General features: G+C 50.0%; 3 protein-coding genes across 3 annotated transcripts in view; 2 read left to right on the top strand and 1 right to left on the bottom strand.

The window, feature by feature from the left end:
• Positions 1-27,330, bottom strand: part of LOC119850710 — an 829,101-nt gene that overhangs the window by 374,717 nt on the left and 427,054 nt on the right. The window lies entirely within an intron of this gene.
• Positions 3,986-12,628, top strand: LOC119851656 (gastrula zinc finger protein XlCGF49.1-like). The gene is made up of 2 exons (XM_038391848.2): positions 3,986-4,988; positions 6,413-12,628. The coding sequence occupies exon 2, from the start codon at positions 6,834-6,836 to the stop codon at positions 7,569-7,571; it is 738 nt and encodes a 245-aa protein (XP_038247776.1). The 5' UTR covers positions 3,986-4,988; positions 6,413-6,833; the 3' UTR covers positions 7,572-12,628.
• Positions 20,679-27,330, top strand: part of LOC119850714 (zinc finger protein 845-like) — a 30,316-nt gene continuing 23,664 nt past the window's right edge. The window contains exon 1 of the mRNA XM_043507141.1: positions 20,679-22,523. Coding sequence (XP_043363076.1) covers positions 21,512-22,523 — 1,012 coding nt within the window. The 5' untranslated portion in view covers positions 20,679-21,511. The remainder of the gene's footprint in view (positions 22,524-27,330) is intronic.

Genomic DNA, 27,330 nt, shown 5'->3' on the forward strand with positions numbered 1-27,330 from the left:
CAACACCTTTACACTCCCTGATCCAGGGGTCTGTCCCCAGCGTATGCTATAGCATCTCACAGCTGCTCTAACATGTCAGCTGCTCACAGCCCCAGGGAGCCATTCCAGCAGCAGGGGATTGCCGGGATGCAAGTTCACTTTGGACTTGCCCCTTCACCCCAAGGCACATCACCTGTTAACGTTCTACACCACCCGAGAATTCCCCAACACTGTGGGGATCCTCAGCATATCCCCTGCTTTCATGGCTGCAGAGGGCAGCGAAGGCTGTGACAGACATGTCATTGCTGAGTTCTCCTCCCCCAGCTGAACTCACTGGGAGAGAAACTAAATAAATGTAAATGTGAGCAAAGCTGTTTTGAATGTTCCATGCCACACTAGGTGTGTACAGAGTCATGAATCCTGTGCTGTGAGTGCAGGGCCAGGTGTGTCCTGTACCCATGTATATCTTATGTCTACACAAGAATGTCTTGTTGCCCTTGGGAGGGCTTGTGGGGTGTTTATTACATAAATGGCTGGGGATTAGAAAGTTGGTTCTTTTTAATCAAGAATGGGAATTTCTTAGCTTGTTTCCATTTAATGCCAGATTTTTCAGCCCCAGGGGATCTGGGAGCCTGAACTCTTTTGCCACAGACCAAACCTTTAAATCCAAGACAATCTGTGCTGTCTGCAAACCCTGTTGAATCAGCATGGTTAGTACAAGAAACCACCAGAAATGTGCACTGCTGCAGGTACCCTCAATCCAAGTATCTCTAAGCCCTTCACACACATATGAATTGCATCTCACAGCCTGCCCTGTGAGGGAGAGAGGTAGTTATTATTATCCTCGCTTTATAAATGGGAAACATAAGGTCCAGAAGGGGTAAAAGACTTCCCAAAGGTCACACAGGACGTCTGGCAAATTTGGCCACTGAATCCCGATCTCCTGACTCCCTGGGTCTGTGCACTGATAAAATCAAAGCTCTCCCGGCATTGCTAAGACTATTTTTCTCTTGGTAGAGGGACTTTTGCTATCTTTTACCTCCCCCAAATCAGCAGGAGCCCTGCTGCATGGAGCGGAACAATAAGGAGTCTGCTAGAGAGATTTACCCTTTGCTTGACCTTCTAGCTCTGCCTCTAAATTTCTGAAATGCGCTGTAGCTCACGAAAGCTTATGCTCAAATAAATGCGTTAGTCTCTAAGTGCCACAAGTCCTCCTTTTCTTTTTGCGAATACAGACTAACACGGCTGCTACTCTGAAAGCTCTAAATTTCTGTGTCTCTGAAGTCAAATATGCCAGCAGCCAGCCACAACCCTGGCACTGATATGCAGTAAGGTAGGTTCTCAGGACAAAATTTTTGGTGGCCTCAAAGTGCGGTCACCAACTCTTCCTGGTGGCCGCTCTCACACTTTTCCCTAAAATGCTTAATTAGCTTTAGGAAAACCAAATAAATATGCACATAGACACATCCAAATCATTGCTAGTTTTATTGCTAGCTAGTAAGTCTGCTGTGAAAAGTGATGTTAACAAACATAGAAGTATCACTTTTCACAGCAGACTTACTCAGCCCTGGCACACCTGGGGACAAATTAAGCCCTGGATGGAGGGTCAGGGGAGGCAGTGGGGGTCAGGGGAGATGGGGGTGGAGGGGTTGGAGAAGGCAGCAAGGGGCTGGAGCCTGAAGCCCTGTGACCAGAGCTGAAGCCCCGCGGCCGGAGCCTGCCACCCCGCCACCGCAGGGCTGAAGCCCAAACCTGAGCCCCACCACCCCTGGGAAGGCGGGGAACTCGCTGGCTGCCTGCTCCTCCAGCACTGTGCCCCAGGTGACTCCGGAGCAGGGCAGGGCCCAACTCCTGCTGCTGGCCCCAGCAACCAATGCCAAGGCGATGCATCTGGGAGCAATAGAGAGGGGGAGGGGCACTACTTTGCCCTCAAACCCTCCCCCTCTCCCACCCCCATCACAGCCCATGAGGCTATGGCTGCAAGAAAAGCCCCAGGTGGCCACGTTTGAGAACCGCTGAACCACATGAGTGGAGAAGGTTCTCAGGAAGGTGATGATCTCTCCTTAGCCCTCTTCTGTGCCACCCTAGAAATAGCTCGCTCGTGACCGGTGATGTTGTGACATGTGACTCACCCCTACGAACAGCGTATGTTTGAGCAGTGAGCTCGCGCATCAGCCGGTGACGGGGCTCACTCCCCACACTGGTGCCCCTTGCTGGACATCTTGGGGATTAGCTCAGCAGGTCGGTACTCCCTCTCCCGGTGGTGCCTTGCCTGCCATCACATCTTCTCTCCGACCCACGTTACTCCAGGACCATGGTTTAGACTCTCTGGCTGTAAGGTTCTGTCTACACTACAGCCTATGTTGGCAAAACTTATGTCACTCAGGGGTATGAATATTCCATCCCCCTGAGCAACATCAGTTACGCCGACATAAACACTCGTGTGCACAGCGCTATGTCGGTGGGAGAGCTACCTTGCCAACATAGCTTACACCTCTTGCAGGGCTGGGGGTTTTATGCGGACGGGAGAGCTCTATCCCATTGGCATAGAGCATCTTCACCAGATGCACTGCAGTGCTGCAAGTGTAGACGCCCTCAGAGTTCAAACAGCGAAGAGAGAGATGGAAAATTTTTCTGTGGCTTTGTTTTATTTCCTTCATTCAGCTCAGCATTTCCAAAGTGCGACTGGGTCATTAACCAATCCTTTGGATTGCAATGTTCCTTGGTGGCCCATCTGATCTGATAGTCCTTCTGGATGGGTAGGGGACAGGGACAGGGATTTCCATGCCTGGGTTAACAAGTTCAGAGCAAACATTTTCAAATTTATAAAGCAAAACTTGTGTATTTTCTTACAGCAGGGAATGCCGACATTACACGTGAGATTAATGCAAGCAACAACTTACAAGCATTTCTTACAACAACTTACAAGCATCATCCGACGAAGTGAGCTGTAGCTCACGAAAGCTTATGCTCAAATAAATGTGTTAGTCTCTAAGGTGCCACAAGTCCTCCTTTTCTTTTTGCGAATACAGACTAACACGGCTGCTACTCTGAAACCAAGCATTTCTTAGAGTCTGAACACTAAATACATTCTGATAAGATTAATAGTTTTGCTCAAAATAGATAACATACAGGTGAATTGGTTTGGTCTCCAGTTATAAGTTTGTTAGTTTTTAGCTATTGCCTGCAGTATTGGCAAGAGCTGGCCCCTGGTTTGCCAGCGACACAAAATTAACCAAATGTTTGGAACAGTACAAACATACATGCATGGAAGAAGCTTACTGAAAATACAAATACTCAGTGGGAGGGAGAAACCTAGGAATTGTACTGCTTAGAGAAGCAGGGTGTTCAGTAGTAACTAATACCAATTCTGTACTATGGAGACTTTGGGGCAGATCCTCAGTTGGTGTAAATCTATGAAGTCAATGGATTTTGCTCATATGCATCAGCTGAGGATCTGGCCGATTGTGTAGGGTCTAGGAGGACTGGAAGGATTGTATAATAAACTCTGTGGGTTTCCATGTAGCCAACACTCATGGTTTTATTGCAAGTCTCATGGTATTGGATGTTTTTCTTATAAGCCCCAGCTCTGGGAGTCATGTCAATGTGCGAATTTCAGCTAGTGCTCATGACTTTGCAGGAAAGCTTGGAAACATGACCCATCTGCCCCTGAGGCTATGTGTACACAGCTGGTGGCAGCAAATCTCAGCACCTGGGAAGACTCAGGCTTGCATTACAGCTCTAAAATCAATTACAGAGACATTCGAACTGGAGCTTAGGCTCTGAAGCCCTTCCCCTTCCCTAGGCTCCAGAGCTGTTTTAGTGCAGTAGCGCCAGTCCTGTGAGTCTGAGCTGTGGACCGGGGATCTGCAATTCACTGCCGCAGGCTGCCACTCACGGTGCAGATGCACCCTTAAAGGCTCACAAACCAGGCGACAAATAAAAGAACCAGCCATTTGTGGGTATGAATTTCCATGATTTTTAAGGCAATCGCATCCTTTGGAGGACCTGACATATGTGTTTTTACAAACACTCAGGGTTTGTACTTTCTGGGATCTCAGAAGGCAGCACGGTGTTCTCTCCATTTCACTTTCCGACAGGCCCCGGGAGCAGTGACTGGCTCACCACACTGCAGGAACCGGCCCATTTTGGCCACAGCACATGATATTCACTTTTATCAGCCTAATAACAAGCCCCCCGTCCATTCTCTGTCCAGCTGACCTGTTCATTTCAGAGTGTCCACAGCCAAGTCTGATTATAGGAGGCAGGGAGGCTGCAGCCCCAAACAGCTGGAACCCGTTTCAGTGAGACAGGCAGCCACATTGTCTGGGTTTTAATTTTTAATCCCTTATTTTAAGAAGCCTCGTCAGTGCACAGTGCCAGGACCTGCCATTGGGCTGGGTATTTCATTGACACCAGGCATGGATCTGTCCCCGAGCATCCAGCACGCTACAGCCTGTGTTATACCAGTGCGATACACTCCGATCGGCCTGCGCAGAGGAAACAAAACCAGAAATCCCAACCATCCTCTGCACCAGTAAATCCTTCCAGGAAGGACTACAACTCCCAGGAATACCCTGCAAGAGAGCAGCTCTCACAACAGAGCAGGCTGGGTGCATTAAACACAGCAACAAGGGAGACCAGAGCCCGGTGCTTCCCCCAGCAAAACCTCTGTGGATTATGCTCTAAATCTAGCCTCTATTTGCTCTCCAAGCAGGGACTAATCCCCCCCCCGCCCCCCAGCTCAGCTGCGTTTCTGTTTGCTGTGCTGTGTCCCCTGGTACTTTACTGAGCTGGACACAAGCTGGTGGCCTGAGGCTGAGTTTGCAGCCATGATGAGATGCAGTGAGAGCAGAGAGCAAGCAGGCGTGAGGAATGCTAAGAGAACTAACTGAACCCTGTCACAGAGTGGTCTGGAGCCTTCGTTATTTTCCATTTCTCTGCTGAGAAACCCAGTCTGGCCAGAGGAAAGAGAAGCAAGGGAAACGCCTGGAAAGATTTCTGCTCAGGTAGGAATCTTACCGCGATCTTGGGGCTAATCCAGCTTTCATTCAAATCAATGGGAGTCTTGCTGTGGATGTTGTTAGAGCAGGACCGAGCATCACTAGCTTAACCGCATCCAAATGTAGTAAAATCTCTGCATTAAAAATCAGTGCAGCAGAGAGAAATTTGTTTAAGCGTCTGCTGCCCATGTGATGACTAATAACTAGTCAGGATCAGACTGGGGCTCAGTTATGTCGTGCAAACTTGGAGTAAATCCCCTGCCCTGCTTTCAAAAGAAATAGCCCAATTTGCCCCAGCGGCACTGAGACCACACCATGGCCAGTGCTAGTTTTAGAGAATTTAGAAGCTGTAAAACACAAAGTGGTGAGTCAAATCCTGCTCTTGTTTACACCCATGTAAATCTGGAGTAACTCCACTGATGTCAATGGAGTTACTCTAGGTTTACAAGCGTGGAATTCAGAGCAGAGTTTATTATGGGTTCAGTTCTGGAGAGGCACTGAGCACCCCCAACACCCACTGAATTTAGTGCAGGTCCTGAGCACCTCTGTGAGTTTGGCCCAGAATTAGCACTCAGAGGGTCTGATTCACCTCTCACTTCCCGCAGTGCAAATAAGGAGCAGCCCCACTGATCTCACTGCTGTAAAACGGGTCTAAGTGACAGGAAAAAACGGGCCGAGAATTTTTGCAAGGGCCAGAGACATTCCTGCTGAACATTTCTGCCCAGGAAAGGGAGCTGGCTGACACCAACGGAGCTGGCCTTTGGTGTCTGTATGACAATTTTTCTATTTTATTGTATTGCTTAGGGGTTTGGGCCGCAAACAAACCAATTAAATGACAGCTTCAATTCTTCTAGCAAGAGGAACAACATTTTCTGCCCCTGTTGCTCCCAGGGAGATGTAAGCCGTTATTCAAGAAAAAGCCCAGGTGGAGAATTAAGTATATTGTTCACTTAATAGTGAATTGATTTAGAGTAAATCTCTGGCCTTAATTCCCCCCTTTGTTGTAAAAAAGAAAATAACCCGAATAACAGCAACATCTGCCCATGCTGAAAGAGGGGCTCCACTGACACCCGAGACTGCTTTGTGGTGGTGTCAGATCCGCATTTGGGTCTCAGTTGATGGTGTGTAACAGCACGCTTTCCTAATGGGCCCAATCCTGTAGTGCTACAGGCAAAATTCCATTTGAAACTGCTAATGTATGATGTAAGAAGCCCAAGATTGCATTCCCAGTGCCCCCCTCCCCCAATTGACTTTCATTCTGGGCAAGCTACAATTGCAAAACTAGGCTCAAATTATTCCAATTTCATTCTCACTCACTTCAGCGGTGGAAGGTCTCATGTTTTCAGGCTTATGCATATATATATATATGCTTCGTGTTGGGACAATTGTATTGCCATCACAGTAACCTCCAGAATATCTTTCTTCTCCAGTACCCGAAGAATCCATGAACAAAAAGAAGCAGCATCATACAAAATACATTGAACTGCAGTGAACAGCCTCAGAAAGACACAATGAGAATGGTTTCTAGGGCTGTGATAATGGGAAAAGCTGCAGGACCTGGTGAAATCTGAAACCAAAGAGGAACCTAGGAGAGAAATTCACTCCTGGTGAAAGAAGACCCAGCACACTTGCCGATATTAGACTATGGAGACTATGTGATGTGTGGACAGATTTCCAGAGCAGAATCTTCCTAATGTAGCCCCCACTAGACAGAAACCCTATGTGTCTGTACAGCACCTAGCACAATGGAGCCCTGACCAGGTTAAGGCCCCTAGGTGCCATTGCAGTATCAATGTTAAATACTAATACTAGAAATACCTTTCCTGTGCCATAAGCTGGAGGGGAAGGAAGATGCTCAAAGCCCCACAGAGCCCTGACCTGGATGACAGGCCGTACAAGTGCACCGAGTGCGAGAAGTGCTTCCGGCAGAAGAAAATCCTCAAAGCCCACCAGAGCATCCACACCGGAGAGAAACCACACACGTGTGCCGAGTGCGGAAAGAGCTTCCGGCAGAAGAACAACCTCCGGAAGCACCAGTGGATCCACACCGGCCAGACTCCCCATCAGTGCGCCGAGTGCGGGAAGCGCTTCAGTGAGAAGCAGCGCCTGTGGAAGCACCAGAAGACGCACACGGGGGAGACGCCGTATGCCTGCCCCGAGTGCGGCACGCGCTTCAGCCACAAGCATAACCTGAAAACCCACCAGCGGGTGCACACCGGCGAGACACCCTACAAGTGCCCCGAGTGCCAGAAAGGCTTCAAGCAGCAGAACCACCTCATCAGCCACCTGCGCACCCACCGGGAGGAGAAGCTCTACAAGTGCACCCAGTGTGACAGGTTCTTCAGGAAGAAGCCCAACCTGCTGAAGCACCAGGAGAGCCACGTGGGGGACAGGCCCTATCGCTGCAAGGACTGCGGGAAGACTTTCAAGCAGAACAACCACCTGGTGAGTCACCGGAGGACCCATGCCGCAGGCAGCCTCTACATATGCACTGAGTGCGGAAAGAGCTACAGCCAGTGGGCGCACCTCACCACTCACGAGCGGGCCCACGCCGGGGAGGGCCAGCTGACCTGCAGCGAGTGCCAGTGAGGGCTTCGCACAGACAGTCTCAGAACACATGGATGAGAGACCCTCAATAGAACTGAGCATGGTACAGCTTCGTGGAGCAGATGACTAAGAAAAGACCAGGAAAATCAAGACTTTACCTATTTAGATTATATGCTTTTGTTCTGAGTTTGTACAGTGCCTACCACAGTGAGCCCTGGTCCATAGCGAGGGTCGTAGGCACTCTGTAATACAAATAATAAATCATAATATGCCCAGAGGTGAGTAGGAAAGCTTCACTGTGAAGCCAATAGGATGGTAAGTGGCAGAGAATCATCCACCCAAGAGAGGGATTCTCTAGGTGTGATAATTACTAGACAATTTCAGCAATAAATCTAATCTTAGTAGGACAGGTGACTCTCTGGAGGAGAGGCGCTATGTGCATTATGTGGAAATCTGAGCAGCAAGAAGTGTGCTGTTAGAATAGATACATGGAGCTGGATAGAGTGTCACTAATGAGTCCTCTATGCCCCCGCAGAATTTCTAGCAGAGAGAATGAGTATCATTTTGTTAAAGTATTTCTGCACAATGCATCATGAAACACGATGGCTACCTGCTGCATTATATGTAGTTACATGATGGTCATTTTGTTATTCTCCAGAATAACCATCAGGTTTACACATAGTTGTTGATCAGTTTTCCAATTAACAGCCTCTGTTTTCCTTTCTTGTTTATTCAGGAGTTTCCTGGTTTTCCCCAGAATGTTTCCATTTGCATGAGTTTCCCAGCCCATCCTTTTAAAAACACCATCTGTTCCCCATGGAAAGTTCTGCCTTATGTTTTTTCCCCAAAGATACTGAATTCAATTCCTTCTGGTGGTCTGTGTTACGGAAAAACAAGGGGAATAACAGAACATAAGAATGACTCTACTGGGTCAGACCAAAGGTCCCTCTAGCCCAGTATCCTGTCTTCCAACAGTGGCCAGTGCCAGGTGCCCCAGAGGGTATGAACAGAACAGGGAATCATCAAGTGATCCATCCCCTGTTGCTCATTCTCAGCTTCTTGCAAACAAAGGCTAGGGACACCATCCCTGCCCATCCTGGCTAGTAGCCATTGATCGACCTGTCCTCCAGGAATTTATCTAGTTCTTTTTTGAACCCTATTATGGTCTTGGCCTTCACAACATCCTCTGGCAAGGAGTTCCACAGGTTGACTGTGTGTTGTGTGAAGAAACACTTCCTTCTATTTGTTTTAAACCTGTTGCCTATTAATTTCATTTGGTGACCGCTAGTTCTTGTGTTATGAGAAGTTGTAAACAACACTTCTTTATCTACTGTCTCTACACCAGTCATGATTTTATAGACCTCAATCATATCTCCCCTTAGCCATCTCTTTTCCAAGCTGAAAAGTCCCAGTCTTATTAATCTCTCCACATATGGAAGCCGTTCCATACCCCTCATCATTTTTGTTGCCCTTTTCTGAACTTTTTCCAATTCCAATATATCTTTTGAGATGGGGCGACCACATCTGCACGCAGTATTCCAGATGTGGGCGTACCATGGATTTATATAGAGGCAATATGATATTTTCTGTCCTATTATCTCTCCCTTTCTTAATGATTCCCAACATTCTGTTCCTTTTTTGACTGCTGCTGCACATTGAGTGGATGTTTTCAGAGAACTCTCCACAATGACTCCAAGATCTCTTTCTTGGGTGGTAACAGCTAATTTAGACCCCATCATTTTATATGTAGAGTTGGGATTATGCTTTCCCAACTATACATGAGCGAAAATTGCTAAAATGAGATTCTGCAGAGACCAACATATTATGTGCCTAGTTCACCCCACTGGAACATGGATCAGTGCTCCGCAGGCCAAGCGCTTGGTCGAGTTCCGTTCAGGGAATTCTTGTCATCCAGGAGTGAGGCGAGTGAGAGGGTTTATGGGCTTCTGTGTCCATGACAGGCACAGCTGTGACATGACGTGGCATCTCCTGTCATTCTAGGTCCTGATCCTGGGAACATACTAATGTTTAACCCTTAGCACATGAGCCCCCCCTTTGCAGTCAGTGGGAGGATTCACCTGGTTAAAGCCAAGCACTTGTGTAAGTGTTTGAAGGATCAGGGCCCTAATTTGTAAACATATTTTTTTCCTTTCTGAGACTAGAAACCTCATTTGATCCTGGGAAGGGGAACAGAAACAAAGGGATGAATTTTTAACTGTCCCAGCAAAGAACAGGGTGAACAATAGTTTGGGGTGAGTTATTTAAACAAAAGGGCTATTAAAGGGCTCATTGAGATGTATCTATTGTAGAACAATCCCAGCATCAGAGAAAAGATTCATCAGTTTTAAGGGCAATAGGAACCATTTAATCATCTAGTCTGATCCCCTGTATACTGTAGCCAAGAGAATTTCACCCAGTTACACCTGAACTGAGCTCAAGCATGTTTTCAGGGAAGACAGACCATCCTGATTTGAAGTATCAAAGAATGGCGAAATCCACCACTTCCCTGGGTAATTTGTTCTAGTGTTAAAAATGCATGTCTCATTTCTCATTTTAATCTGTCTGGCTTCCACTTCCAGCCATTAGTTCTTGTGATGACTTTCACTGCTGGATTAAAGAGCCGCGCCGCTAGTACCCAGTGTTTTCTCCCCAGAAGGGTACTTCCAGGCTGTAACCAAGTCAGCTCTCCGTCTTCTTTGTGATAAATTAAACAGACTGAGCTCTTTAACACTCTTGTGTGAAGGCATTTTCTCCAGCCCCATTTTTATGGTTCTCTTCTGCACCATCTCCAATTTTTGAACATCCTTTTTAAAATGTCAATACCAAAATTGGACACAGTAGTCCAGTACTGGTCTCACCAATGCTGTGCACAGAGGTAAAAATTACCTCTCTACTTCTACTCACTGCTCCCCTGTTTATCCAAGGATCACACAACCCTTTTGTTTGCCACACTATCGCACCAGGAGCTGATGGTTAGTTGTTTGCTCAGCTGACCTCCTAGGTTTTTTCAGGGTCACCGCTTTCCAGGGTACAGCCTGTTGCTATGGCTTGCTGTGGCCCACTGCTGCATCCCCAGTCAGGTGCAAAAGACAAAAGGGGTTGAGTTAGCTGTCACCCCTTTCCAGCAGGGCACCACCAGCAACAGCGTTACACAGCAAAGTCACTGGTAGCAAACCAAACAATCATCCCCAGTCAGGTCTACTTTTCCTCGGGGAGGCTCTGGCAGGCGCGCTCGCTAGTCAGACTTCTCCTTCCTGGCCCTAGCCAGACTTCTGTGGCTCACAGACTGAGAGCTGGAGGTCTGCTCTTCCTCCCAGCCAGTTCACAGCTGAGCTGGGCTCTCCCCCTGGTAATTTCCCCCTGCTAGTCCAGCACCTATTGCAGGGCTGAATGGGCCCGCAGCAGCTCGTTAACGCTCTCCAGCCAGCGTGGGGCATGTGTACCCCATCACACCTGCATTCTTCGTTCCTAGCTGTTTGACCTCACATCTATTTATCAAATATGGATATAAAATCCCCTCAAATTTCCACCCTTTCTTCTTTGATAATCAAACACTGCTACAAAATCACTCCAAAAGTTTGCATTTATCAAATATGGACCTAAAATCTCCTCAGATTTTGATCTGTTTCTCTCATTATCAAATATCAATATAAATGATATTTTAGATTTTTGCCATTATCCAATTCTCAAATACTGATAGAAAATTTCCTCAGATTTTGGCCCTTTTAATTCTATACTACTATAAAATCACTTCAGATGTTGCTTCTTCTCTTCATAATTTTATTGAATACCCTTAGATTTCCCATTTGGTCTTTCTAATTATTTAAAATTGATATAAAATCTTCTCACCCTGCACCAGTTTCCATCAGATTACTGAATAATCATTAAAATCTTCTCAGATTATGCCACTTTTCATCCAATTTTCAAATATTGACAAAACCCTCTTAAATGTTCCCTCTCTCTCAGTTATTGAAGAATTATTTAAAACTGCCTTTGCATATTGCCCCTTGTCGCTAAATATCAAAATTTGATTTTAAAAGCCTCAAATTTATCCCATTTTCTCCCCAATTCTCAAATGTTGGTATAAAATCCACTCATGCTTTGCCTCTCCTCTCTAATTATTAAGTATTTATATAAAATCATCTCTGTTTTCTATCTAATTTTCAAATACAAATATAAAACTCCAACTTGGGGTTTCCCATCCTGCCTAACTGCAGCAACGTCTCTTCATTTTGGAGGGAAACTGCTGCCCTGCGTTTTTAACTCAGATGGGCCCTTGCTCCGGATTAACTGCATTGACAGGCTGACACTGAAATACTGGTGTGAGCAAGATTGGAACCCGGGGCTGCCAAGGGTCAGGCCCTTTCTGTGATACTCGTGCGCTGGGCACCGTGTCAAGTCAGCCGCAGCCTGGCGGGACCCTCGCACACTCAGCCGGACCGTGGGCAGCAGCTGCAGTTCCTGCTCTGGGGCACCTGGCGTTGGATTGGAGGCAGCCAAGTGGTCTCGTTGCCTCTCGGCGTTCTCTGACACCCCGCTCGCAGGCCCTTGGGGAGGAGGTGTAGCAATGGTAGTGGAAGATGATAAGCAGTGGGGGACCTGAGGATCAAGGGAGGGAAGAGAAGAGGGCTGGAGAAGGGGGAGAAAATGGGGCAGGGGCAGAATCATAGACTAAGTTCAGAAGGGACAATTACAATCGTCTAGTCCAACCTCCTGCACAGCGCAGGCCACAGAATCTCACCCACCCACACCTGTAACAAACCCGTGACCTATGTCTGAGCTACTGAAGTCCTCAAATCATGGTTTAAGAATGGGGGAGGCTGCCCCAGATCCCCCATTCCCTCAACAGATGCCTGGTTCCCTCTGCCCCCAAAAAACCCCCCAGCCTCTCCCTCCCAACACACACAGCCATTGCCAGGCTGCCCCTGGCTCTGCCACTGCCCTGGAAACCTCCAAGCTCATCTCTCCTCCCGCCATCACCAACAATCTGTAACCATCACCCCCTGTGATTGCTGTGACACCAGCCCGGCTCCCTGGCAGTGCCCCGGAGGCACCTCTAACCAGGCCAGTGCTGCGAGCCCATATGACTCTAACAGCTGGAGGGGTCTGATACAGCCCTGTGCCAACCAGCTCCAACACTCCACGCTCCTGCTGGGGTCCCCAGACGCCCCTTCTAACTCCTCACAGTCACAGTGCCCCTTGCTGGCCCACAACTGCTCAGCAAAATCACCGCAAATCCCTCTTCCACGCTCCACCTCAGCATCCCCTGGCTCCCCTCAGTACCTCCTCCATATTGGCTCCCCAAACACCCCTGGTTCCACTCCAGTTCCTGCTTCTCCCACACCTGCTCCCGGGTACCCTGACTTGGAATCAGTGACAATCGGTCACCAGTGTCACACGTGGGGCTGCACCAGATTTTGCAAATGTGGGAATTGAGCACACTGGGCCCAGCTCTGCTCTCTGTGATAGCTGTGTAAATCCAGAGTAACCCCACTCACGGCACCAGAGTGACTCCAGGCTTACACCAATGTGCCTGGGAGTGGAGTTTTGGCTCATTTGCTGGGCAGGCGGCATGTGTTTGAATCCCAGCCCCTGAACCTCGGGCAGTCCTTGTCCCTTTCGCTCCAAGCCAGAGAAACTTTAATCATTGGAGTGGGCCCACTGGACTTTGTTTCAAAATAGGGGTAAAATCCTCATTAGTTCAAATGGTGTAAATTCTTGTATCTCCCTGTACATGCTTAGGGGCCAGCATCTTTACAGCGATACCGGTGGCTGAATTGGGGTTATTTATGAGGTTAGACAAAGCCACTGTGGTGGGCTGGGATGGGGAAAGCTACTTTGACCAACCCTTCAGAGTCTGTGCGTCAGCAGCATCTCCGAGACAGTTGTTTTCAGAATAGTTCCTCTGTTAGAAAGGAAAAAGCAAGAGCACAGAAAGCTCCTGATTCAACAAACCTGGAAAACCAGCAGGGCCAGAGTTCACAAGCTCAAAAACAGTACAGAGAAAGTATCAGAGGGGGTAGCCGTGTTAGTCTGGATCTGTAAAAGTGGCAAAGAGTCCTGTGGCACCTTATAGACTAACAGACGTATTGGAGCATAAGCTTTCGTGGGTGAATACATGACATGCAGCCGACGAAGTGGGTATTCACCCACGAAAGCTCATGCTCCAATACATCCATTAGTCTATAAGGTGCCACAGGACTCTTTGCCACTTTAGTAGAGAGAAAGTGTCATACGTAAATAGATTTTTTTAAATTAACAATGTTTGTAGTAGCTGCCACTCCGTGAGGGTTGCTGTATTGGCCTGTTAATGCACAACACAGTTGGTTACAGGCATTTAAATGCCATGTACCTGAGCCAAGTACTGTCTTAAAAGACCAATAAAATCCACCTTGTTGTGTATTAATGCTGAGTCATAACCTATTCACCATACTGCATGGGTTGATACTAACTAACTCAGGCAGAATGGACTCTTGGGGACCTATTATTAATCCAATTATTTGTTAGGAGAGAAAGCTTGTTTCTTATTAATGATCTTTTCTTTTTAGTACAGCAGATGATGCTGTGTTGAATGGAAAACAAAACAAAAATCAGCATAAAACTTGAGAGAACAACTGAAAGAAGATACAGTCTGAAATAGATATGAGAGAGGTTCGCAGAGCTGTGTCGTAGGAGAGCCAATGCAAAGTGAAAAATAAGAGGAATCACATCAAATATCAAACCAGATAAATCGATTTCAGCAAAGAATCCAGGACAAAGAGCCAAAAGCTTCATAATTCTAGGCAGAGAGACCAGACCAGAGAAGAACAACATAAATATACTACAGAACTAAAGACACAATCATATTCCTCACTCCGTGGATTATCCAAATGGAAGAGAAACCATTCAAGAGCTCTGAGTGTGGGAAAATCTTCAATCCGAAATTAAATCAAAACACACAAGGCCAGTCACGCAGGAAAAAAAAGCCATAAACGTGTACTGACTAATGGGGGAAAACAACATACAAACTAGAACTGGTCCAAAATTTTCCAGCTGGACAACTGTCAGTTGGAAAATGTTGATTCAACTAAATGAACATATTGATTTCATCAAACATTTCAATTAAACATTATCCAAACATTTTGTTTTGATTAAGTCAAAGCACTTTGTCTCAATAATATAAACTATATTATTCATTATATTACATTATGATATGATATTTGAATACAGTGGAAACAAAGTGCTTTGATAAGGTTGTTTCAACATTTCCGGAACAACACTAGATCTGAAGCAGGCAGCCCCAACTCTGAAATATTTCTGATCCTCAGCTCTTATATTAAACTGATCTCTGCATGTCCTTTATAGTTCTGCCCCCTCATGTGACGTGTGCTGAACTAAGCCAAAGGCTGGTATCCCCGAGCATCCTGCTCAGCCCTGAGCGGGCACTTGGAATGGACCAGAAGCTGACATAGGCCTCAGCAGCTGCCCCAGATCTCCGCACCTAGTTCCCACCTCAGGGCTGCTGGGAAATGTAGTTTATTTTTTACATCAGCGATCAAGAGAAAGAACAGGAAACTGCAGCAATCTCGTGTGACAGCAATTCCTCCCAGGAAGTGGTGCTGTGCAAGCCAGCCCCGAATGCATAGCAAGGGATGGAGCTCAGAGCATCTGGTGCCGCGCTAAGGATGGTCTGAATGGGCTCACTCTGGGAATATCCCTTCCATAGATCTACCTTCCCTTATCTCCCAGCCTTCCCCTCCCCCAGGCCCCAACATCCCTCCCGCTCGGTCCCTTTGTTCTACCCTTGCACTCACTGTAGCCCTTAGGACAGTCAGACACTGCAAGAGGCAGGAGTGGAAACAGGCTCTCCTAACCCTGAAGAGAGGAGAGATCTGGGAACTCACAGCAGTTATAATTACAGCATCATCAGGGAACCGGACAGGAAAACACCTGGTGAGATTTCAGCTCAGGTAGGACTTTCTTGTGTTTGCACCTGGACCATAATGACAAAGAGGACTGAACAACAGGTTCTGTCTAGGGAACTGAGCTACTCAGAAATTTAAAATCTCTTCCACGTGTAACCTGCCTTTAAGGGATCAGCTGCATTCCAGGAGAGCTTTCTGCAGGCACTGGGTGGCGCAGGGATGGGTAATGGGCTGTAGACATGTTTTAGCTCTAGGTTGCTAGTCAAATCCAGACCAAGGTGGTGGTGACTGAACGTTGCTGCCATCTGAGGCTGTTTGCTGGCCTAGCTGTTATACATTCTGGGGATCCCAGTGCAGATCCCACAGGATGGGGTTCTCCTCCCCAAGCCTACCATCACAACTGGCCCATCACAACAGAGCTGCTGTAGACTGAACAGTGGCTCTCAACCTTTCCATACTACTGTACCCTTGCAGGAGTCTGATTTGTCTGGCATACCCCCAAGTTTCATCTCACTTGAAAATGACATGCTCACAAAATCAGACATAAAAATATGGAAGTGCCACAGCACACTGTTACTGAAACATTGCTGATGTTCTCATTTTTACCATACAATTATAAAATAAATCAATTGCAATACAATACTGTACTTACATTTCAGTATATAGTGTATAAAGCAGTATAAACCAGTCATTGTATGTATGAAGTTTTAGTTTGTACTCACTTCACTAGTGATTTCTATGTAATCTGCTATAAAACCAGGCAAATGTCTAGATGAGCTGACGTGCCCCCTGGAAGACCTCTGCGTCCCCCCCAGGGGTACGCGTCCCCCTGGTTGAGAAGCACTGGAATAGATCACAGAGAGTCCCCTGCAGCAGGCATATTCCCTGCAGTTCATAGTTAAGGCACGTGGGCTGGCCCCTGTGGGAAGCGGAGCCTGCTGCTGTACCCGTCACTGGATGAACCCAGGGTTTCAGTCTCTGGAGATGTCAGGCGGGCGCCTTTCACAAGCAATAGTGTATATAAGCATCTGGCTTTTATCCCACACACCTGAGCACACAGAATTTTGCTACCAATATAGGTTGTTTGCTACTCCAGGCAATGGAAACATCACTGACAAATATTTCTATACAACACAAGGGGCCAACCGTCTAATCACACAAACCCAAACACCCTTGCCCTGCCCCTGCCCCGTCTCACCCCTCTCCCAAGGCCATGCCCCTGCCCCGTCCCTTCTCTGAGGCCCCATCCCCCGCTCAGTCCATCACCCCCTCCATTGCTCGCTCTCCTCCACCCTCACTCACTTTCACCAGGCTGGAGCAGGGGGTTGGGGTGCGGGCTCTGGGCTGGGGCTGAGAGGTTTGGAGTGTGGGATGGGCTCAGGGCTGGGGCAAGAAGTTGGGGTGCAGGAGGGGGGTGCAGGCTCTGTGAGGTAGTTTGGGTGCAGGAAGGAGCTGAGGTCTGGGGGTTGAGGTGCAGGAGGGGGTGAGGGGTGTGAGCTCTGTGAGGGATTTGGGGTCAGGAGGGGGCTCAGGGCTGGGGCAGGGGGTTGGGGTGCAGGAGGGGTTGAGGGGTGCAGGCTCTAGGGGGGAGTTTGGGTGCAGGATGGGGCTCGGGGTTGGGGTGCAGGAGGGGGTGAGGGGTGTGAGCTCTGGGAGGGATTTGGGGTCAGGAGGGGGTGAGGGGTGTTGGCTTCAGGAGGGAGTTTGGATGCAGGAGGGAGCTCAGAGCTGGGGCTGGCAGGGGGTTGGGGTGCAGGAGGGGGTGAGGGGTGCAGGCTCCAACCGGGCAGTGCTTACCTAGGGCAGCTCCCGGAAGTGGCCAACGTATCTGGCTCCTAGGCTCAGAGGCAACCAGGTGGCTCTGCGCACTGCCCCTGCAGCTCCCATTGGCTGAAGTTCCTGGCCAATGGGAGCTATGGAGTCTGCGCTTGGGGCAGGGACAGCACACAGAGACCCCCTGGCCATCCCTGCACCTAGGAGCTGGACATGCCGGCCACTTCCAGGAGCCGCACAGGGCCAGGGCCGGTAGGGAGCCTGCCTTAGCCCCGCTGCGCTGCTCACTGGACTGTTGGCCTATTAAAATCTCCCGGATAACTTTCAGTAGCCGCCGGGAAATTGAGGCCGATTCTGGTGGACTCCTGTCCAATCCCTAGCTGCTGGTGCCAACACTGCCTGGCATTTGTGTTCTCCAAGACGCAGTGGGCAATTGAGGGAGAGATCAGGGATGTCAAGGTCTCCTCGTCTTGGGAAATACTAAACAAGAAATTTTTATCCTAACCGTAGTGTGATGCTTTCTGGGCTCTGCCCAGTGATGAGCTGCCAAAATCTTAACAACCGGTTCCCTATAAAAAGTTCTGATGTAAGGGATGTGCCCCAGTATGTATTTTTTGTACCCACAGGGTTACCATATGTCCGTATTTTCCCGGGAGGAAATTTTAAAATTTAAAAATTCCTCCCAGGCAGCGATTTAAGAACCAAAAAGCCTGACCTGTCCAGGAAGATACGGATGTATGTTAACCCTGCCTAAACTTCTTTTTTAAAAAGATGGGCCTGAACTAGAAATGAGCTCCGTTTCACGTATGGGTCCTCGCCACGCCCTGGGGGTGTGCTAGGGTGACCAGATGTCCTGATTTTATAGAGACAGTCCCAATTTTGGGGTCTTTTTCTTATATATTACCTATTACCCCCACCCCCTGTCCTGATTATTCACACTTGCTGTCTGGTCACCCTAGGGTGTGCACATGTGTGGGTCCCAGCTGCTCCCTGCCCCCCTCATTGAAGCAGGTGTGCACGGTTACTGCCCTGGGAACTGCAGGGCACCAATGGACATGGGGCCAGCTGCAGACAGGGGCGTGGGGCAGGGCTAGCTGGAGGCGGGGGGGCAGGGCTGGCTATGGGCAGGGGGTGCGGAGCTGGCTGGAGACAGGAGGGTGCAGGGTTGGCTGGAGGCAAGGGGGTGTGGGGCTGGCTGGAGACAGGACAGGGGCTGACTGGAGGTAGGGGCTGGCTGCAGGCAGGACAGGGGATGCGGGGGTGGCTGGAGACAGGGGCTGGCTGCGGGCAGGGCAGGGGGGTGGCTGGAGATGGGCTGGTGCGGGCAGGACAGGGGGTGGCTGGAGACAGGGGCTAGCTGCGGACAGGGCAGGGGGTGCATGCGGCAGGGGCTGGCTGCGCGCAGGGGATGCAGGGGTGGCTCGAGATGGGCTAATTGCGGGCAGGGGGTGTGGGGGTGGCTGGAGGCAGAGCAGGGGGTACAGGGGTGGCTGGAAGCAGGACAGGGGGTGTGGGGCTGGCTGTGGGCAGGGGGTGCGGGGCTGGCTGCAGGCAGGGGCTGTGGGGTGGCTGGAGGCAGGGGCTGGCTGCGGGCAGGTCAGGGGTGCAGGGGTGGCTGCAGGCAGGGCAGGGGGAGCGGCAGGGGCTGGCTGCAGGCAGGGGGTCCGGCAGGGGCTGGCTACAGGGGCTGAGTGGAGGCAGGGAGTGCAGGGGTTGGCTGGAGGCAGGGGCTGGCTGCGGGCAGGGGCTGCGGGGGTGGCTGGGGGAAGGGGGTGCAGGGATGGCTGGAGGCACGGCAGGGGGTGGCTGGAGGCAGGGGCTGGCTGGGGGCAGGGGCTGCGGGGGTGGCTGGGGGCAGGGGGTGCAGGGATGGCTGGAGGCAGGGGCTGCGGGGGTGGCTGGGGGCAGGGGGTGCGGGGGTGGCTGCGGGCAGGGGGTGCAGGGATGGCTGGAGGCAGGGCAGGGGGTGGCTGGGGGCAGGGGGTGCAGGGATGGCTGGATGCAGGGCAGGGGGTGGCTGGAGGCAGGGGCTTGCTGGGGGTAGGGGCTGCGGGGGTGGCTGGGGGCAGGGGGTGCAGGGATGGCTGCAGGCAGGGCAGGGGGTGGCTGGAGGCAGGGGTTGCGGGGATGGCTGGGGGCAGGGGGTGCAGGGATGGCTGGGGGCAGGGGCTGCGGGGGTGGCTGCGGGCAGGGGATGCAGGGATGGCTGGAGGCAGGGGCTGCGGGGGTGGCTGGGGGCAGGGGGTGCAGGGATGGCTGCGAGCAGGGCAGGGGGTGGCTGGAGGCAGGGGCTGTGGGGGTGGCTGTGGGCAGGGGGTTCAGGGATGGCTGCAGGCAGGGCAGGGGGTGGCTGGAGGCAGGGGCTGCGGGGGTGGCTGGGGGCAGGGGGTGCAGGGATGGCTGCGAGCAGGGCAGGGGGTGGCTGGAGGCAGGGGCTGTGGGGGTGGCTGTGGGCAGGGGGTGCAGGGATGGCTGCAGGCAGGGCAGGGGGTGGCTGGAGGCAGGGGTTGCGGGGGTGGCTGGGGGCAGGGGGTGCAGGGATGGCTGGAGGCAGGGCAGGGGGTGGCTGGAGGCAAGGGCTGCAGGGGTGGCTGGAGGCAGGGGCTGCGGGGGTGGCTGTGGGCAGGGGGTGCAGGGATGGCTAGAGGCAGGGCAAGGGCTGGCTGGAGGCAGGGGCTGCGGGGGTGGCTGGGGGCAGGGGATGCAGGGATGGCTGGAGGCAGGGCACGGGGTGGCTGGAGGCAAGGGCTGCAGGGGTGGCTGGAGGCAGGGGCTGCGGGGGTGGCTGTGGGCAGGGGGTGCAGGGATGGCTGCAGGCAGGGCAGGGGGTGGCTGGAGGCAGGGCCAGGGGTCGGGGGAGCCGCAGCAGCACCAGGGCTCGTGCCCAGGGCCAGGGGCAGCCCACGTGGCTCCCGCAGCGCAGCGCCCCCTGTGGCCGGAGGGGGAATTACATCACTTCAGCTCATCGAAGCCTCAGCGCCCCCTGCAGGGAAGCGGGTAACAACCGGTTCTAAAACGGCTTCAAAATTTAACAACCGGTTCGCGCAAACCGGTGCGAACCGTCTCCAGCTCACCACTGGCTCTGTCATAGCTTTTGATGCCACAGCATGTAATGGGGCTAAAAGTGAACTTACCATGAGCATGCGTGTACCAAACTATAAACACATTTGTACACTGTAGGAAGCCACTGCTTTTGCTTTAATAGGTTTGGTCGGTTAATTGAAGAGGTGACAATGAGAGGTGTCTGAAATATGACTCAAGGGAAATCTCTATACCCATTGGTCCAAATTACCGCGGACTCTCAAACATTACACCCAAGAAGCAGCACTTTCAATGTAGCAACAACAGTGAAGAATCAAAAATTTTGGAGACCCCCCTGTGAATAAAAGTTTTCTGGATTATTTTTTGCATTTGACGATCGCGCCATTGCTAGCAACAAAATAATTTGCTTTTTCCATTTTCATTACAGTAGGTGAAAGGTCCACGAGTGGAAACTAGAGAAGAGAAACACCATAAAAATATAAAGCAACTGGAGTTTCTGAGAGAAAGACACAAAGAGCTGATGTCTGGAGCAGTGACAATGAGAGAAGCTGAAAGAGCTGGAGGAGACTGAGAAAGAAGAGGAAGCCAGCAGAAAACAAGCCAGATACATTCACTGCTGGTGAAAGAAGTTTCAACAAATTCAGCAGCGTTTTTAAGATTCCCAGTGCCGTGCACACAGATCTGGTACACATACAATAATCACACAGATTAGACACCACAGAAAAAACATATCCGTTTGGGGGAAAAACTGATGGAGTCTTCAAAGAATTAACAGAGCTGGTTGAATGATATGAAACATATTTTGGAGACTGGAAGCTATTAATCTGGTTCCATGTTATTCCTGCAGTCACATTCTTTGCTATTCACCAGTATTTGAATAGCCATCGGGTATTTGTGAAAATGTCTGCGCATTGCCAAAGTTTCCTGAATTTTAACTCCAGTGATTACCTGTCCAAACCTTCATCCCGGGAAATACGTTTTTCATTATTTACTATTCATTATTTTTTTATTTTAAACGTTTCAGCCATCCAGTCAGGGAGCAGAAACAATTCCATGGGACCTAGGTGATCAGTCAAACCCCCACGAATAATGAATAGTAAATAACTTGTGGACAACCCATAGATTGAGATTTATTTGCACAAACCCACTGGTGAATACATGCACATTGCAAAGATGCTCAGGCACAGGAGAAAGGGCTGAACTCACAGCACAGGCCGATCGCAATGACCCATCGTTCAGCCAGCTCTAGTAGATAATACCTGTATGTGGGCCACGAACGGTAACACCATGTTCCAGGCTGCCCTGGTTCTCTGTGGGGATGAGAAGCCCTATAAATGCAGCGAGTGTGGGAAAGGCTTTGGGCAGGAGAAGATCCTCCGAGAGCACCAGCGAATCCACACAGGTGAGAGGCCGCACAAATGCGCTCACTGCGGGAAAAGCTTCACCTGGAGCACCAGCCTGATCAAGCACCAGCAGATCCACACGGGCGGCAAGCTGCACGCCTGCACTGAGTGTGAAAAGAGCTTCCGGTGGCGGCACAGCCTCCTGCAGCACCAGTCTGTGCACACCGGCGCAAAGCCGCACACCTGCGCCCAGTGCGGCCGCAGCTTTGTGGAGAAGCAGGCGCTGAAGAAACACGAGAGCATCCACACAGGAGAGAAGCCCTTCACCTGCAGCGAGTGCGGGAAGAGCTTCCGGCAGAAGGGCAACCTGGTGTCGCATGAGAGGAGCCACCTGGAGGAGAAGCCGCACCGATGCCCCGAGTGCGGGAAGTGCTTCCGGGAGCAGCGCTTCCTAGCCAACCACCAGCGCACCCACACCCATGAGCGGCCCTACCAGTGCGCCCAGTGCCAGAAGAGCTTTAGTGCCAAGCAGGGGCTCCGCATCCACCAGCGCCTGCACACCGGGGAGCGGCCCTTCCAGTGCCCCCTGTGCGGGAGGAGCTTCACCGAGAGGAAGAACCTCAACAAGCACCAGCGGACCCACAGTGGGGAGACCCCCTACACCTGCGGGGAGTGCGGGAACAGCTACACCCAGAAGTACAGCCTGAAGGTACATCAGCGAACCCACAGCGGGGAGACCTCCCACACCTGCAGTGAGTGTGGGGAGCGCTTCAAGCAGAGGAACCACCTGGTGAGCCACCAGCGGAGCCACCAAGCCGGAAGCCTCTACATATGCGCCGAATGTGGGGAGAGCTACAGCCAGTGGGCGCATCTTACCGCCCACGAGAGAATCCACACCAGGCAGAGCCAGCCAGCGTGCACTGAATACGGGTAACAGAGACAACGTATCTCAGAGCATGCCAAGGAGAGCCCATATCCATACACCAGTTAAAGGCCCCAGCTACACCCCAGGTATAGGGCATTAGCCAGAGCCATTCTGAAACAGAATGCTTCCCGGAAAAGCCTCAGGACTTCTGGGCCTCCCTGTGTTTCCCTGTCTCTCTAAGGACCCAATCCAATCAGCAGGAATCTTTCTGTTGACTTCAGTGAACACTAGACGGGGTCTCAGTTGTGTAGACTGGGTAGAACATGCCATAAACCATTTTACTAGCCAACTAGGTAACAGTGATAAGCATCATGCAGCATTTACGTGGTGTCCCAGACTTGCAGGTACTTATAAACATCAATTAATTAAATGAGGCAGAATCCTAGTCTAGGATGCCGTGTAGGTCAACCAGTTTGTAACACAGCCCGTAGCGGTTGTGTTCTCACCTTCCTGGAACAATTTTATTTCAGAAGAGCTCTGTTTAAAATGTTGTCCCTCTCAGGCAGGCAGGGCCAAAGAAACTGGTTCAAAACACAGAGAATGCTTTGCAGAGCCAATCCTGCTCCCATTGAAGTCCATGGAGAATTTGCAATCGAGCCCTTTATGTTTGCTATCTGCACACAATGCATTTAGAGTAGAAAGTGCACACTTTAAAGGCAAGTGATTCCATTTCTAAGGCACTTATCTTACACAAGAAACATCTGTCTTGACATTGATGCTGATGGTGTAAACAAAGCTAGAGCTGGGGCAGAGAAGACCTTTAAGCTATAACTTTCCCTGGGTTTAGCTGAGCGGGAAAGGCTGGATCCCCTGGCAGCAAACAGAACACCAGCATCTTCAGAAAAGGACAGTTGGTGAAAGAACTTCTGGGGGATCCTGGCAAGGATGGACCCATGACAAGCATCACTAATCTCCCTACTGGGTATATTTGAAGTTTTAAATTTAAAAAGCTAATGCCCTCAAGGGACAGGCAGTTTGAGATGGGCAACAAACCCAAACGCACAAAATACACCATACAAAAACCCACCAGCCACAACTAGCAAAGAGATTCCTCCAATAATACAATGTTATTAATGTATGATTAGCTCCTAGAGAAGAGCCCTGTGATCCAGATTCTCGCTCATCATGAGTGGATGCTGGTATTCCAGTGGGGAAGGAAGCACCCAGTCCCGCCTATTTCATGGAGGAGTTTGAAGGGGATTTGTTGAATTAAGCTACCAAAGATCACCCTTTGCACGTAGAGAAATACCACATATATGCACCACTTGCTGGAGGTGCAGGTCTTGGTGGGACATTTATCAATGACCTTGCTAGACACGAAGGATGGGACCAAATTCTGGCAGCCACTGGGCAGCAGAAAGCTTAGCTCGAAGCACATGCTAAGATGTTCATTCTTCCAGATTTAAGTCCAACCAGAGCAAATGGAAGCAGAGTGTGTCATGCTGTGAAGTAGAAATCTTGTGGGTGAGGACACAAGGGTTTCCATTCTGTGTCCTGCCAATGCATGGGCAATTCCTAACAAGTCCTTTACCTGTTGGGACATCAGGTGATGAAATTGGGTGCTGGGAAACATCACACCAAATGCCTGAGAAAAAGAGGGTTTGAAAGGTGACCCGGGAGATGAATGAGCTATAACTGTGCCATTTGTATGACGCACACTCAGGCTGTGAATGCCGGCTTTCTTAGAATGTATTACTATTATTTATTATTTGCATAATGTCAGCAGGTGCTGAGCAGTTTACAGACAGGTATAAAGGAAAGGCTTCACCTCATTGATTTTACAGTTTAGAGTTCCTGTCTACTATATGGTCCTTAATGCACAAACATTAAAATCAGCACTAAGAGTTGCTGATGTCCGTTCCTTACCATTTAATTGTGTTGAGAAGGAAGCTACTCAACCTATTGTTTTGTAGAAGGATGTAGCACAGAATTCTCTTTCAATGTGGTACTGATTTTCTAATGTGGTAAGGAGAGTGATCCTGGCAATTAAGGTCTGTAACTCATAGCTCTCGTAAAAACAGTAAAACATATATTAAGAAAAAAAAATCACTGATCAGCCACAAGGAACAGAACCATGAGCAATAATGAGCTTGGGTTAATTATTATGAGGAATATGTTAGGCACAGAGAATGTGTTTGGTGTTGCACAAGACACAGATCGGTTGTCTATAACTAACCCTAAGAGGTGCTGATGGTCTGTAAGACAAATATAGAAAAGATGAGATGTATTAGGAGATTATCTGTGAAAAGAATAAAATTTCCTGCACAAACACACCTGGCATTTTGGCAGAATGGTGAATTAGTGGGTGAAGTGACTGCAATAAATCAGAAATGTGAAATATATTTGGATTTTAGTCAAACATTTGATTCTGTGACTCACAAAATTTTCTTTGAAAAGTTCATTCAGATTGGTGTGGATTGAAAACCGTCTGGAAGACCAGTCAGTCTAACCTATCTATGTTCTTATTATGGTTCCCATCACTGGGGTATTTTCACAAAGAGTAATCAGAATGGCCATGTAACCAGTTATAGGGAGGTGTCTCACAGGGTTTTCAGGAACTGGTGAGAGGTCCTGTTTTAGTTAACATCTCAGTCAATTATCTGAAAGAGGAGGTGACCAGCACACCAATGAAATCTGTACATGATACCAAATTGGAAGGACTTGCTAAATCAATAATCCCAAGGGTCCTAGTGGGATTAGAGACCAGGGCAGGAAATAACTATATTAAGATCAACTTGGAAAACAGCAGTTAGTACATGTAAAGGAAAGTAACCAGAATCTCACGTACACAGTGGGGAAGGAGACACCTGGGAAGCAGAAATGGCTGGAATGGATCCAGGTCTGACGGTGGTCAGCAAATTAGACACGTGATGTGGTGGCAAAAAGTTGTGTCCTGCATACAATTGTTAGCATTGGTTTTCAAAAATTAAATGAGAATTCCAAAAGTGACCAGATCATCAGTTATCAGAGCATATCCTATTGGTCCTTGAAGACTTCATGTTACAATTTTTAAATGGGCTGGGAAGTTCTCGAATATGGCATAACGGTCCATAGCCACATGTCCATAGACGCCACCACAACCAACTCAGCTGCACTCCTTTAGCAGTGGGCTCCTCAAACCCAAGACCACAAGGATGGCCCTGAGAAAACAGTAGAAGTGAGGCTTTCCACCATCCCTGGCTCCAGACACACACTAGCGGGTAGTGGTGCATGAACCTGCTAGCCTGGATACTGCACAGTTCTCCTTACCTGTGAGCTGAGGCTGGAGAATTTCTTTCTAGATAGTTAAGTGGTTAGAAGAAAATTCTCAGTTTTGTTTGGGGTTGGTTTTGGGTTTTTTTTGCTTTGTTTTATATAGTTCCTTCTTCTAGTAGCCATGTGGATGCCGGGTGCTGGGGCTCTTGGATTGGTCCCCTGCCCCCAGGCCGAAAGGGGCTCGGTTGTGGCATGCAGCGGCAGTACACTTACCTGCACAGGGTAGAGCACTTCTTGCCTCTTGACCCTGGACGTGCAGTCCTGTTTCCAAGACAGCTCTGGCCAGAGTGGGGCCTTCCGAGGGTACACAGGAGGGAGTAAAAGAGATGAGCTGCAGGATGGCCTCGGAGGACTGAACGCTAGGTGTATGCGACTAGCTGAGCATTCTCCTCTCCCTCTCAGGCCATAGGCATACAGACTGGGCCGTTCCGTGGGGTTAAAAAACTTTTCCTCCCACCCCCGGGAAAGAAGCCAGCACTTCACTGATTCATACATAGATAAAACAGATGGTGCCTCTTAGCAGCAGGCGCTGTGGCTCAGTACGCACAGAGAAATGCCGGCCGGAGCATCAGCTCAAAGACCCCAGCTGGGCCATGGGGCTCATAGGGATCAAACCAGACCTGTGCGAGGAGCTGGGGCACATGGAGATGCTACTCTCATTAGTTGCAGCGGAGCCCTTCATCCTGGTTCCAACTGGATTGTGTGGAAGAACTACTCCAATGGGAGGAGATTAGGTGACAAATTCAGATCCTGAAATGAGTTACTGAGACTGGCGTTCTCATCGCATTAACAGTGCCACTGGCTCAGCGAGGGCACGGGAAATGCACACATTCACTCAGCTCCCCTTGGAAGTACTGTTTGGGAAACCCAGCGGGTGAGTCTTTGGCACATGTTACGAGGGAGGTCTCTGATCTCCTGAAACTCCACCCTGAAGGCAAGTGATCTCCGAAGAAACCCAGTTTATTGTGTGGATCTCTTCCTTTTGTCTGAATAAATCCCATTCGGCTACAGGCATTGCCTGTCAGGGCCCTTTGAACATGCAGGGACAAGCCTCAAGAATATGGCTTTGAGATCATTACTGAGCAGAGGTGTTGGGGGCAGCAGAAGGGAACTGATGAAACAGAGAAAGCTGGGAGGGGGACAAGGGCTTGTTTCCTGCTCCACCCCATATCTGTTCTCGGTATCCCCCATCTTGGGGAGAGGGCCTGGTTTGGTTAACCTCTCAGGGAATGCTCCGGAAGAGAAGGTGACCAGCACACCCATGGATGGCGTCCCCATGGGGCCTTGAGCTCACAGTGCTCGCTGGAGAAGCTTCCCATGGGGGGGGGGATGATGTGAGGGTATCATTCCCCCCCATCCAGCATCCCTCCTCCACCAGCCCCCACATCCCTTATGCTCATGGAAGCAGAGGGGAGGAACTAGACCGAAGTCTCTGTGCACTGTTGCATGTGGCCTAGAGTACATTCCACGTGTCCACAGGGCCTCCCACGTGCTGATGGGACGCTGCTTCCGAGGGCCATTACAGCTCCAGGGCTAAAGGTTTCCCACTGGTTAAGTGC

This window comes from Dermochelys coriacea, chromosome 2 (assembly GCF_009764565.3).
Source record: "Dermochelys coriacea isolate rDerCor1 chromosome 2, rDerCor1.pri.v4, whole genome shotgun sequence".
NCBI classification, from domain to species: Eukaryota; Metazoa; Chordata; order Testudines; family Dermochelyidae; genus Dermochelys; species Dermochelys coriacea.